The 14184-nt window shown below is 36.1% G+C and overlaps 1 protein-coding gene across 1 annotated transcript in view; it reads right to left on the bottom strand.

The window, feature by feature from the left end:
- The window catches only part of LOC117172455 (MAP kinase-activating death domain protein), a 149809-nt gene that overhangs the window by 79968 nt on the left and 55657 nt on the right, over window positions 1-14184 (bottom strand). Inside the window, exons 13-27 of the mRNA XM_033360404.1 lie at window positions 7745-8098; window positions 7395-7463; window positions 6954-7154; window positions 6645-6843; window positions 6424-6516; window positions 6202-6335; window positions 5966-6124; window positions 5657-5848; window positions 5498-5585; window positions 5111-5247; window positions 4743-4877; window positions 4517-4658; window positions 1597-1726; window positions 1300-1516; window positions 892-1164 (exon numbers count right to left, since the gene is read on the bottom strand). Of these exons, the coding sequence (XP_033216295.1) occupies window positions 892-1164; window positions 1300-1516; window positions 1597-1726; window positions 4517-4658; window positions 4743-4877; window positions 5111-5247; window positions 5498-5585; window positions 5657-5848; window positions 5966-6124; window positions 6202-6335; window positions 6424-6516; window positions 6645-6843; window positions 6954-7154; window positions 7395-7463; window positions 7745-8098 (2523 nt within the window). The remainder of the gene's footprint in view (window positions 1-891; window positions 1165-1299; window positions 1517-1596; window positions 1727-4516; window positions 4659-4742; window positions 4878-5110; window positions 5248-5497; window positions 5586-5656; window positions 5849-5965; window positions 6125-6201; window positions 6336-6423; window positions 6517-6644; window positions 6844-6953; window positions 7155-7394; window positions 7464-7744; window positions 8099-14184) is intronic.

The raw sequence follows: 14184 nt of genomic DNA on the forward strand, positions 1-14184 counted from the left end.
ATACTCCAGGTGTCTTCAAGGAGTGGCTTGTTTCTATTTACTCTGGAGTCAGATGACTCGTTTCCGCCACTACGTCTCCTCACTCAGCATGGAAAACTTCCGCCTCACTCTTACACTCTTACAGTTGAGTAGAGATTCGTGGTAGTGGAAACGAGAATTGTGGCTCCAGAGTAAAGAGAGCCAAATTTCCCCTCTATGAAGAGATCTGTAACACTCTGACCTCTAGGTTTTTTTTTGTGGGCCGGTGTTGTCATTGGAAATAAAAGTGCCGTCCGTAAACCCGCTAGCATGTAATAACGTACATATAAAAATTAATTTACTCGTGAATCATATCTCGCAAGGACGCAAAAGCTGATTAATAAATGTCCTTTGAAGTATAAATTGACAAAGTCTATTCCTTGTCTAGATTCTATAATGATTTTAGAGAGTCTTTCAGCAGCTAACACCCGTTTCTCCAAATGCCTAGATATTTTATATATAGAAAACAAATGCTCTAAAATATAATGACTGTGAAAAAACTTCATCCGATCACTTTTGGATATACACTATCTCTGCTTGGAAAAAAAATGTATGAGAACTTAAAAGAATTTGTAAAAATAATAATCATTCTGATACCAAAACAATATGTGCGATATATTTGATGGTGGAAAACTCATCATTTTATACTTACAAACAGTTTAATTTAACATCTTAGGCTGGTTCAAATTCAAGTCAGGTTCTTAAGCAAACAAAAAAATTATTCGAAATTTTTTCCAATGAGAAGTAATAAAATGTAAATATTTTGTAAAATTAAAAGCAGTTAACAATCAAATTTAATGACTTGGAACGGAGAATCATATTCAAAATTGCAGTTTCTCTCAAAATTCCTGAAAATATATTATAAGTAATTACCTTTTTCGTATAGTACTTGTGCAACTGTGTTTGGCCTCCGTTGCGCCTCCAAAGGCATAGAACTTTAGTCTTAGGGCTATAAGTCATATTGACCAAACGCTCGTACCACCATCTCTCAACGATGACACCGTTAACAGATCTAAGTACCAAGCCATCATGTCTAACTTCTAAAAAACGTAAATCACCCTCTGCATCCACGCCTGCATTAACAGTGAATGATTGACGATGCATTTGTCGAGAATTTAAAGGTTTTAAATCAATATCGTTTCCATGCTGAAAATTGAAGGGAAACATCATGTATAAATTCTTCAACTGAGAATATTTTTCTGATTCTAAAATCACAAACACGTAGTAACTTTCTATGTAACTTTTTCATTTTCCTTCTATTTCATATTTAAATAAACTCACAAGATTGGTTATCTGTTCAAGAAGTTGATTTAGCTCTTGACTGTAAATGAGTCCAATATGACTTTTTCCAAGCAACCTTCGCACCTTTCGCTTTACTTGTTCCTTATCAACATTCAACATCACTAAGATTGCGGTAAGATTATGAAGCAAGGTGCAGAGTAATCTGTCTTCGTCATGCTCCAAGCGCCTTCTTTCACTGTCACTTAGACCTTTATACCTAAATAACAATAGTAATTTTTCATTTGAATATTTTTTTTCTAAATGCTTGACAAATAAAAAATGAATATAAACAATCACCTCTCCATCATTTCTCCGGGCCCTTGATCCATTCCCATCATGTCTCGTTCTTGTGAGACGGCGTCAAGGAACGCATCCTCCCAAAATTGGACTTGATCCCAAAGAGAAGATCTTTCTTTTCCCAAAAGTCCTGGAATATTAAAATTAGTAAATATGAAAGAAGTCCAGTTGAGACCATTTTTTTACTTAAATCATTCAATTTCAATCTGTTTTCCGCTGATAAAATTATACATCTCTGCAATTAAACTTAACAGATAATAATGATTATCAAAAATCCTATTATGGGTCCTGTCAGTAATTTAGATTAAAGTATAATGTACGATGCTGCAATCTATACGATTGGGAGATTATACTACTTAAAGACGGAGCAGTCTTGAGGAGATAGATCATGAGACGCATTTCTATAGGTGGCACCCATAGGTGAAACATATAGGATCCTGTATAGGAACCTACATAGGAATTTTGGGTAGGGAAGTTAATGCCGTAAAGACTTCTTCCAATTCCAGACGTTCTGGGAAAAATAACCAACCTAATCAAAGAAACTCTAGAGGAAACCAACACAAGCATCAGAATTTTAAAACACAAGGAAGAGCGAAGAATGACGAATCAAAAACGAACAAAAAAATACCGGGAAATGAGACAGAAAACAAACCCAACCAAAACAAGTACAATAGATGTGGATATCAACATCAACCAAGAAGTTGTCAAGCCTACGGAAAGCAGTGTAATGTTTGTAGAAAACCGGACCATTTCGCGCAAATGTGCAGACTTCGAAACACTATCAGTACAGTACATTTTATTTTAGACAAACAGGATGCTCATTGAAAATAAATGTATGTAAATGGAAGTTAAAATAAATGTAGGCATAATTAAAGAAACTTATTGGTTTGGAAATGTAACTTTTTCAGATACTGCAAAAAGTATCAAATTTAAGCTGGGCACAGACCCAGGATGCAATGCACTAGATATGAATGATTACGTGAGAGAAAGTCCGCAAATACCTTATTAAAACAACATTGTTAGACCACCATCGCTGATTGTGTAACAACTGCAGGAGCTAATGTTTATTAATCAGCCAAGATTAAAAACTTTTCAGAATCCCTGGCGGACCGAAGGAACCGAATGGAGCCTCTACAAAGTATCCGTGAAGACCCCATTGGGTCCCTATTCGGTCCCTTTTTAAAAAACTAAAAAAAACGGCAAGATCAACTTTTAAACTGTTGAAATACGGATTATACGTTAAATTTTCTATTAGAAACTCAGGGATTAATCGCCGTTTCCACTGCGTGGCACTGGCATCCAGAGAAAATTCTTAAATTTTACAAACGGATCGCTTATTAACTGCTACTAAAAGAAGCTGCAATTCTAGGCGCCTTCGGCAATGCACTAGATATGAATGATTATGTGAGAGAAAGTCCGCAAATACCTTATTAAAACAACATTGTTAGACCACCATCGCTGATTGTGTAACAACTGCAGGAGCTAATGTTTATTAATCAGCCAAGATTAAAAACTTTTCAGAATCCCTGGCGGACCGAAGGAACCGAATGGAGCCTCTACAAAGTATCCATGAAGACCCCATTGGGTCCCTATTCGGTCCCTTTTTAAAAAACTCAAAAAAAAACAGCAAGATCAACTTTTAAACTGTTGAAATGCGGATTCTACGTTAAATTTTCTATTAGAAACTCAGGGAGTAATCGCCGTTTCCACTGCGTGGCACTGGCATCCAGAGAAAATTCTTAAATTTTACCGACGGACCGCTTATTAACTGCTACTAAAAGAAGCTGCAATTGAAGGCGCCTTCGGCAATGCACTAGATATGAATGATTATGTGAGAGAAAGTCCGCAAATACCTTATTAAAACAACATTGTTAGACCACCATCGCTGATTGTGTAACAACTGCAGGAGCTAATGTTTATTAATCAGCCAAGATTTAAAACTTTTCAGAATCCCTGGCGGACCGAAGGAACCGAATAGAGCCTCTACAAAGTATCCATGAAGACCCCATTGGGTCCCTATTCGGTCCCTTTTTAAAAAACTAAAAAAAAACAGCAAGATCAACTTTTAAACTGTTGAAATGCGGATTCTACGTTAAATTTTCTATTAGAAACTCAGGGAGTAATCGCCGTTTCCACTGCGTGGCACTGGCATCCAGAGAAAATTCTTAAATTTTACCGACGGAACGTTTATTAACTGCTACTAAAAGAAGCTGCAATTGAAGGCGCCTTCGGCCCATGTAAATGACAGGTATTTTATTTTTTAAAGTTTTTAACGCTGCAAGAAAAAGTATTGCGATTACTCCGTGATTTTCTAATGCAAATTTTAATAACGTGGAATCCGAATTTCAACAATTTAAAAGTTTATTTTGCTGTTTTTTTATTTTTTACAAAAGGAACCGAATGGGTACCCAATGGGGTCTTTACGGGTACTTTGTAGAGGCTCCATTCGGTTCCTTCAGTCCGCTAGGGATACTACTCACAATGGCAGAATTGTAAAGAAAACTTCTTGTCTTCAAAATTATGTATCTCGCTAGATTTTAAAGACAAATCCAGCGCAATCCACTTGCATTTAAAAATTAGGAGATGGCAGGAATATAGATAAAAGAATATTGTTTGGTGCTACCATATATATGATTGGAAATTTACATTAAGGGGTAAAGACGGGAAAGTATTGAGGAGATAGACCACGAGATATCTTCAGATGCTAATTCTGTATAATTTAAAGTATAAATAAACTTGTAATACGCATGCAAACTCGCATTTATCACATAGGCCCTAATATTCCTATTATGCAGACCACATGCTTTATCAGAAAAAGTAACTGCATCGCTATGTATCTACTACAAGGTTTTCCTGTTTTTTTTGTGCTCCTTTTACGTCCGCGCTCAGAACCGAACTTTTAAAAATAGCGACCAATTACCTTCAAAAAGATATGTTCTGGCTGCTTCTGGACTTGGTGTCGTTGTCGTAGGTACAAGATTACCTCCATGATACCTAAAGCCTGTGCTGAGAGACGATTTGCTGGACCAAACACTAGCTGTCCGTTGTTTTTGTCGTGGAAACTATTATTAAGAAATGCATAGAAATTTTTTATTTTAGTATCACTCTAAAAAAAGTAGAATGTTTTCAGTGACTATTTGGCTTACATTGCCTTGCTCAACTTCGCTGTCAGAAACTGTACTACGAAAGGAAGCCTGGTGGGTCTGTCTAAATGCAGGATTCGTCGTAATACTACCTCCATCCGTTGATAAAGCCTCACTGCTTCCAGTTCCTCGGCCACCCTGATAACAAATGTCGTTAAGTTTTATATTTTAACTGCTTCATCTAATATCGAATCAAGTGCGGGTAACACAGATAATTTTCATGCTTGTAATGCGAGTAAAGTAAGTTTTATAATGCCGCTTCTCTCAACTGAACTTATACCCATATCGCATGAAACTGCTTGTTTATATTACTTAATGGTGAATTCAAAATAAATAAAAGAAAGGCAAGTATTTTTTTCCCGAAAAATTACCTCTGAATCAAAGGAAGTCAGTCTACTGAGGAATTTTCCTTTCTTTGTAAACATGTCGAGGAACATATCCGTCGTGGACTGGGAATCATCTCCACTTGATTGAGAGTGAGGCCTCTCTAGTCGAACTTGAGGTGGTTCTAAGAAAAAAAGTTAATGTAAGTATTAGACTAATTATAACGCTTTTTCCAAATAAAGGCAACCAATTTTGATTGCACTATCCTAAGTTGAATGCAAAAAAATTTAGACACTTGTTTTAAGTAATCAATTTTAAAATCCCTTCTGAATATGAACAACTAACACTAAACTTTCACGTTTGACTAATTTGCGACTTCTAACATTGAAATTAGTACTTTAAAACTGACGTGTAAGTGTTCTCTATAGCAATACCATGAATTCTGTGAATGTCTGCAACGTCTGCTTTTTCTTGAGACTGAGGCGATTTGAGATTCTCTTTGCTTCCTAACGGCGTAGATGACTTTTGATAAAAGCAAAGATTAATACATTCGTTGTACAATAAATTATAAGACTTTTAATACAAGCTTATACCTGTGACATTAGTGAACCTTCAAATCCACCCTCTGAAAGATCTTTACTCCAGTAATGTGTGTGTGCGATTTCCATAAGCTGGAAGACGGAAGCCATACCACCTAATCCAAAATTGCTGTACGTGTGTGCATGACCATGAGCTACTGCCTGAAGGCACTTTAACATTCCCTTGTAAACGGGTTTCGATATGCACTGAAGTAGAAAATGATCACAAATTTGAAAAAATTAAACTCTAACTCTTAAGGTCTGAAAAAACTAATTCTCGGTACTCTTATTAAATATTCTAGCAAGAGTATATTTTCAACCCACCACATCGTCTATGTGATCGTCAGGACTTATTTTTCTATGCAGACCTTTGTTGAGCTTTGTCAGAATAAAATCTCGATAGCTCTCGTCCTCCATTAGATTTTTTAACCTATTCAGTTTCAACCAACCAACACCCTCTCCTGCCAAAACTTGATTTACGACCTATAAAAAATGTTGAATCAATTGAAATTCCATTTTTAATGCTCGAAATTAATGCATTTTTTTATTTTAATACTTACATCCGTTAGGAATGTTTGATTATTACTATTTGTACTTGATCTCTCAGCATTCTGCATCCTCTGCAATTCCTCTTGATTGCTTTTATTCGTAGAATGCTTAATTAGTGACGATCGTTCCGCCAGACTCTGCTTCCCTGAATTTGAAAATTTCGATTGAAAGTCAAATACTTCTAAAATGATATGTACATTTAGGTCGTGCAATGAAGTGACGATGGTGCGTACCTCTCGGGAAGGGTCCAAAAGAGTGGGTCTTTTCTTTTAATTTTTGTGATTGAGGTAGGAAGCTACTGTTGCGACTAGAGCTATTTTTACTACCTGCAGATCGAAGTGCAAAATCGATATATTTTCCCATAAAGAATAGAAAACCAGATAAGCAAACTATATTGGCAGCAAAATCAAAGTTTGTAAAATGTACTAAGAAATTTCTAGCTAGAAAAACTCACCGAACAAGTCACTGAACATGCTACTGGTGTGAGCCGCAATTCCGTTCAAATCGCTCCCAATATTGCTGAAGAAATCGCGCCCTATATCACGTCTACCGCTACGTGAATCAGGAGCAACCAATTGAGTGTTATTTGAGTCTTTTCGCGGCATCATTCCGGAACCGGTTGCTTCTGGCGAAGCCTGAGATTCTCCTAGACCCTGCCGAAGTAGAAAAAAACTGAATTAAGAAAAAATGAATACAAAAGTGTTAACGCTTTCGAACAAAAATATAAATGTCTCTATAAATTTCAAACTACTCTCTGAATTACCTTGAGCAATCCTTTTTTCGCGGCTGCTTCCTTAGCAGTTTTGGTAAAATCACCAAAGGTACTTTTCCCAACATAAGTGAGGTCATCAAGAGTATTTTTACTAACTCCAGCTGCAGTTTTGCTCGCCTCTAACGCAGATTTTGACGCTTCCTGCATAGATTTAGACGCCTCTCCCATTGCTTTTTTAGTCTGCTGAGTCAACTGTAGAGATAAGAGGAAGCTTCGTATCTTTAAGATGAACTCAACTTTTTTTTAAGAAAACTTTTTTAACTAAGGTTAATAAAGCAGAATCTGTTCAAGTGCCTTTCTAGATAAACCAGTACACTCTCTGCATTTATTCAGCGAGCTTTTCGATAACTAAAGTGGTTATTTGGCGGATATTAGTTGCTAAAAGTACTGTTCAAAAACCCTGATTAAAACGACATTTCATTAATCATGTACCTGTTCCAGTGGGGCAAATAAGCTATCTTCTCCTGCTTCTGTGATCTTTTCTTTCGCTTGATGCTTTAACTAAAATGAACAGAACAAAGTAAATTGTAAAATTACGATCATATCGGACGTATTTTTATTTCAATACGAACTAAAACCATTGTAAATATGTTTTGCTTTAGGTTAATTTAAACATTCTGCTATCCAATAAAATGGTTGTATCCGTTTTTTTAACCGGAAACCATTACTTCTTTAGTGTTATTATATATACGTTTTCTAATTTTTTATGACATTTTTCATCAGGGTCGAAGCTTGAGAACAAAATAAACAATAGAAGGTAATTTTATAAAAATTGTAATAACCTTATCCATATGAGCCAGAAGGCCTTCCTGACTACTTTGCCTTGTCGTCTCACGAACCAGACCTTTAGCTTGGGAGGCGATTTGTTCAAATAACGACCCTTGAGATCCCTGCCTTGTAACTCCATTTCCAGTGCTGCCTCCACTATTCTGATACTGAGATTGTACTCCTGTTTGTCGCCCAGGGCTTCCAGATGTTGCTTGTCGTGGGGCACCTTGAAAACTGCTTTCAGTACTACAACTTGGAGCTGTGGATTGACGTGGTAAAAGTGGACCAGAGGATCCAAAACTTGAAGTACGTGCCAGAACGTTCCCCACACTAGGCTGTCTTGAAAGTCCTGGACTTATTGGTGGTACCTTTAAGGATGATGGGAATTTTATTCAAATATTGTTGTAATTCCAAGAAACGATTCTACATAAGAGTTTGCGTATGTTATTTGTTTTAGTTTGTGTAGTCTTTTTGCGAAATATCATGGAAGTTTTTATTTATTGTGTGTGTTGCGTTCAGGATTGATATAGTACCCATCACTGTGTACTGTAGCTAAAGGAAGTTAATATACTATCCTGCTCGTATCACTTTAACAAATGCCAATTGGTACGAATATGGTAACCAATTAAAAATGCAATTGCATTGGATTTTTTACAGGGATCGGAACCCCTTAGCTTGAACCAGGTTCAGTTTGGGTCCAGAACCGAACGCTTTAAACATTAACAGGAAATTTAAAGTAAATGTACGTGCAATTTCTGAATTTTTGTGCAATTTCCCTGGCAGACCGAAGGAACCGAATGGAGCCTCTACAAACTACCCGTAAAGACTTAATTGGGTCCCCATTCGGTTCCTTTTTTAAAAACTCGGAAAACAGCAGAATCAACTTTTAAATTGTTTAAATTCGGATTCTACGTTGAAATTCCCTATAGAAAGTCATGAAATAATCGTAATAGTTTTTTTTACAACGGTAAAAGGTTTTAAAAAATATAAGACTTATAACGCCTGTTGACTGCTATACTTCAAACGCATTGCCTGTAAGTAGCAGGCAACAGGTCTTATACGTGTTATATTTTTTTTAACTTTTTACCGTTTCAAAAAAAACTATTGAGATTATTTCGTGACCTTCTATAGGGAATTTTAACGTGGAATCCGAATTTCAACAATTTAAAAGTTGATTTTTCTGTTTTTTCGAGTTTTTTAAAAAGGAACCGAATGGGGACCCAATCGAGTCTTTACGGGTACTTTGTAGAGGCTCTATTCGGTTCCTTCGGTCCGCCATGGTTGGTAAAGAAAATCATGAATTTTGAGCCTAGGGAACAGTGAATATATTTACAATGCAGTAAAACTTCAATTTTATAATGGAATAAAAATGATCGGATATCAACAGTTTGCAATACAAAATTATTTCCATCTAATCGGTTTCCATATTCAAACTAACACTATGAGTATAACTGATTTCCTCAGATTAAAAAAATCTCCCACATTTATGATTTAAAAAAACATTCAAAAGGAAAGGGTTTGCTAGTGTTTAAGATAATGCGTACTTTAGAAAAAAGAGGAAGGTAAGAGCTTTTGACAGATTCATCCACCTGTGCTGATGCAACCCAAAAAAAGTCAGTATAAGAATGATCATTCAAAGTATCATAACACGTGCTAAAGAGACACATATTTGTAGATGCATCTTTTAGTAGTCAGAGTACTATATAGTATATACATATGGTTCCGCTAATCCGCCCACCAATGAGAGACATTTTTTATTATCATTTTAGTTTTACTATAATGCATGAATGCATGGCACAATGAAATATATATATTTTTCAAGGAAATTAACAAAAAATATTAAATAATCCACCAATTTTTGCTTAAATGCCAAGCAATGTGATCCCAGGCTTTCTGTAGTTGAAAATGAATTATCGAAACAACCAAAATTCGGGTAGGGCCCAAAAAACTGATTCTGTACACAAAATTAAAACAGTAATTGCAAAATTTGTATGTCTTTATATGACAGGAATTATATCGGCATTACATTATACTAGAGATTCAACGCTGTAGCAAAATAGTATTGGATTCGGCGCAAGCCGAAAAAGTATGTTATCTTACATCAATCTGTAAAAGCACGAGTTTGAATAATTTTTTTTGAATGTTCCAAATTGGAAGTACTAAAAGTTTTACCATTTGAAAATTCCCGTTCCAAATGGAAAATCTCAACAACAAAAAAATACCTGAAATTCAAAAAAGGTAAACGTAATGGAATGGGTTTTTTTGTTACTTAAAAATAAGCCGTCTACTATTTTTATTATTTTTACTCCTAAAATTATTATTATGTTTTCCAAAAGCCAGCCAAACAGGAACTAAAGTTTTCCAGTGTCAAAAACGTGTTTTCCGTATGCCTGAGCGAGACCGTTATACCTAAGCGCGCGGAACAACTGTCAATGTTTCACTTTTTCCCCATTTGCTTAAGGGTAACCCCTCATTCGCGGGGTCTAAAAATCGAATTTTTTTATTATTTCATTCAAATCTATAACTTTTTAAGAATATTCCCTGAAAAATTCAACTAAAAATTCGAAATAGTCTTAGAGTTCTAGCCGATGGACGGTAGACGCGTGAGACGGAGTCGAGAGCGCGTACCGCGTGGGTTCGGCGCGCAGGTAAACAGTTTCCTTGTGGGCTATTCATAATACCCTCGCCGTAATTCGGCCCCACTCGGCTTACTATGTGATTACCTACTTGAAGAATCAGATGAGATTTTGTACGGACCTGGCATAGTTGATTGAAGGTGAGTAGGTGTTATACACGAAAAATTTCTTCACGAAACTTAAACGCATTTTACTCAAAACAGTGTTTTTACGATTAGCGGGCATTGTAACTCAAAAAATATTTAACTGATCGGTCTGACATTTTAATCTGATTTTCTCTACATCAATAGCTATAACTTAGACTATTATGAAGAAGAATGAAAAAGATCTTCAATTTTCATCTTGATTTTTAACTGAAAAAATTGTATTTTTGAAAAATAAAATTCTAAGGTCCACTATTTTGTAAATTTTTGCCCGAAATAAATAATCGTAGTCTATTTCCTAGCCAAATATATTTTCTTGCGAATCCCGTTTGATGTTTTAGTTTCAGACGTTCCAGTTACGTGCAATCATGCCCGCCATAAAAAATAGGACTTTTCATTTACCGCAAGAAACAGTTATAAAATGTTGAAAACAAAATTATGTGAAAATGTTCTCTTGTTTCATAAGTTTTAAATTACATGTATGAAAATATCCAAACCTATAAAGTCGATTTTTCTTCATTTACCAGCCCATTAAAAATCGCAAAAATTAGAAATCAATAATGGGGGGGGGGGGTACTCTTAATAAAATTTTCCTATCAACGAAGGTCCTATTCATTATACGAAAATAATAGGTATTTCGGTATTAATTTATGAAAATAATATCTCGCACATAACCGATGTTTCTTTACAATTTCCTAATTAATGTAAACCTGAAAATATGTTGAAATAAATAATTTCCCGGAATTTTAAAAAGGTAACTATTTCATAATTTTACATTTTTAGTATGTAAACAAAAAATTAAGCAAATCCGGACTTTTACGGTTCGATGCAATATAAATACCTAACGTGCCTCCACTATAGATGATACAGTCTGTATGCAGAAATCTTTTTCTTTGGACCAGTGGACATGAGTTTTTAAAAACTACATTGCATTGTTGATCAGCCGAATTTTATTCGTGTTTTTTGTAAGAATTGTATTTGGTGTAATATGTAAGTGGCTCCTTAACTTCCCCATTTTTTAATCTGCTTTCACAAATTTTTATTGTGCAAAGTGTGTTTTTTCACAAATTTATACTAATTCACATTTTTCAAAAAACTCTCATCAAGGCGAAATGAGATATCGTGTTTAAAATTTGAGAAATCAAAATATAGTAATAAAATGTTTTCAAAATAATAAAATGATTTACCGCGGTTGTACTGGGGGCAGGTGTCATTTTTAGATGACAGTTGCTCCGAGTAAGACCCTGCGGAAGTTGTTTCACTGTTCCTTTTGTTTAAATGGTGGTTGTTTTACTATGTCCCAGACTCAAGTTTCCGGACTTACATGTTACATAGCTGTATGAAAATGAAAAAAAAATAAATCGAAAATTACTTTTCCCGAAATCAGTTGCATTTTTTAGTTTTTGTGTTATTAAATATTTAGGTTGGAGGAATCAGGAGAGAGGTATAAACAGACGTGCGTATGTGAGCGAATAAACCCGAATAAACTCAAGGATGACAGCTTACTGCATCCATTCTTCAAGTCCGTTGGAATATTACAATTACTTTAACTGAAAATTTTCGGTACTGTCTTTGCAGCTCCCGTTTAGATCCTGATACATCTCCTTCTTTTCCTTCTCCTTGGCAGTGATATTGTAGCCGGCCTGAGCCGAGAATTCGACCACGAATACAGTTCGTTTCTCGAAAAGTTAGATTACAATGTCAGGCCTCGGGGTTGCAACGGACACTTCTGTCCGCAAATCGCAGGTCCAGAAACCCAGTGGGCACCGGAGCATCCTAAGCACATCCTTAGAATGCTCCTCTATGCCATGTGACTTGACGTCTTTAGGACATCCTTTGAATCTTCTTATGCCTTTAAAAAATCGTCAGGACGTCCTCAAGATGTCCGTGAAAAGACGTTCATAGGAAAACTTAATTGCCCATTGGGAAATTTGTCACTACACGTTTTGGACAATTGATTCGTATCTCTCTTGGAGCGTTCGCCAGGGCAGGGTCACGGCCGACACCATAAGAGCGAAAAAGATGGTAATAAAGAACTTTAAGGGCCACATTATGTCTATAGAGATACGTCGTTCTCGCGTGGGTGGTACACCCAGATGCTTTCTAGGTACTCAGCGTGTATATGACACGCTCTGCACCTATCGCTGGGAACTTCTTGACATAATATGCTGTCACGGTATGCTAAGGTGGAAATGACACCGTCCTTTAAAATTACTAGAGTAGAACCGGGACAGCAAGCATGTTATTCGCAGAAACCTTGTTCAGCGCTGACAGATTTGAATACCAAATCTTCCGAACGAGATGCTTGTATCTGCTTCGGAGAGACTCCTTCACTGATGTTGCGTTGTGAATGTGGCTTTGAGGCACGCCCAGGCATTCATAGGTCTCTCCAGTGTCAAGATGTCTAATAAAACTTATATCCACAAGCTCTAGGTCACTGGGATCGCCAATAATTTTCCCTTTCTTTAGATAAATTTTGGCACATTTGTCCACCTAAAGTCCATACCAATCTATTATATGTAGTTCTTGACGATATTTAAAGCACTTTAAAGTTTTCTTTTACCAGCAGCATAAATCTTCAGTTCACCCATATAAAGACGTCAGTCTCCAGTGCACACTCGAGGTTCGTAATCTTAAAGCCAGACATGCGTGCCAAACATATGCCAAGGTACTTGCGAGGTGGATGCAGAATACAGTCATCCTTGGGTCGCTTCGTGTTCTCAATACATACGATGGTTTCGACAGCCTGTTAATTTAATTTCGCCGTGCCCTGTGGCCACGCATCTGACGTTCGTGAGACGTGACCGTAGAGCCGGTGTTATTTTTAGATGACAGTTGCTCCTGGTAGAACCCTGCAATGTTTATTCAACCCTTTTTTAAAATTATACACATCATGCTAATAATACAATTTTCAACTCGATATCTCATTTCGTATACGCGTGAGTTTCTTCAAAAACACATAAGCAAATGACTGGAACTTTAGAAAACTTTCGATAAATTGATCAATTATCAAAAATTTCCGAACATTTACGATAAATTTATTAATGATCAAAAATGTCCAGAAATTAAAAATATCGAAAAAAACTTCGAAGATTTTCGGTCGTGGAAAATACTCAAAGAAAAAGTTATCTCGATCTAAGTATGGAAGCGCAGCACCAAAATAATGTGTTTTGATCATTGAATTTTAGTACAGTTTCACAATTAGTCACTTCGCGCACGCTCTGCACACCTTAAAAATCGAAAGTTTTGTGCATGTGTTAAAAAAGTTATTGATCATTCACAGAATGTTTCTCATATCCGCGTCTTCGGAACGAATTTGTCAAATCGTAAAGAACATTTTTTTCGTGAAGGGTATACTTACAAAGAAGGTACTCCAAGTGTTCCTCGCCGATTTGATTCTTCCTGATATATGTTGTAGTAATCGAAAAACTCCGCGTCACGTATTTTTTTTATCTGTGGAAAAATACTTTAAGGGGGTGAAAAAGCCCCTCAAAGATAGGGGTCTTCACTGTCGATTGTGTCGTTTTGTGTACAAAAACTAAATTGATTTTGACCAAACCCATTGGAAAAGTTTCCTCGTGCTGAAAGATGAATAAATTAATTTTCTAAAAAAAAGGGGAGGGGGTAAAGAAAAATATATCATTGAAGAGAGTAACTAACCCCCTAAATTGTTTC

The sequence above is a fragment of the Belonocnema kinseyi genome, chromosome 5 (genome assembly GCF_010883055.1).
Source record: "Belonocnema kinseyi isolate 2016_QV_RU_SX_M_011 chromosome 5, B_treatae_v1, whole genome shotgun sequence".
Lineage (NCBI taxonomy): Eukaryota > Metazoa > Arthropoda > Insecta > Hymenoptera > Cynipidae > Belonocnema > Belonocnema kinseyi.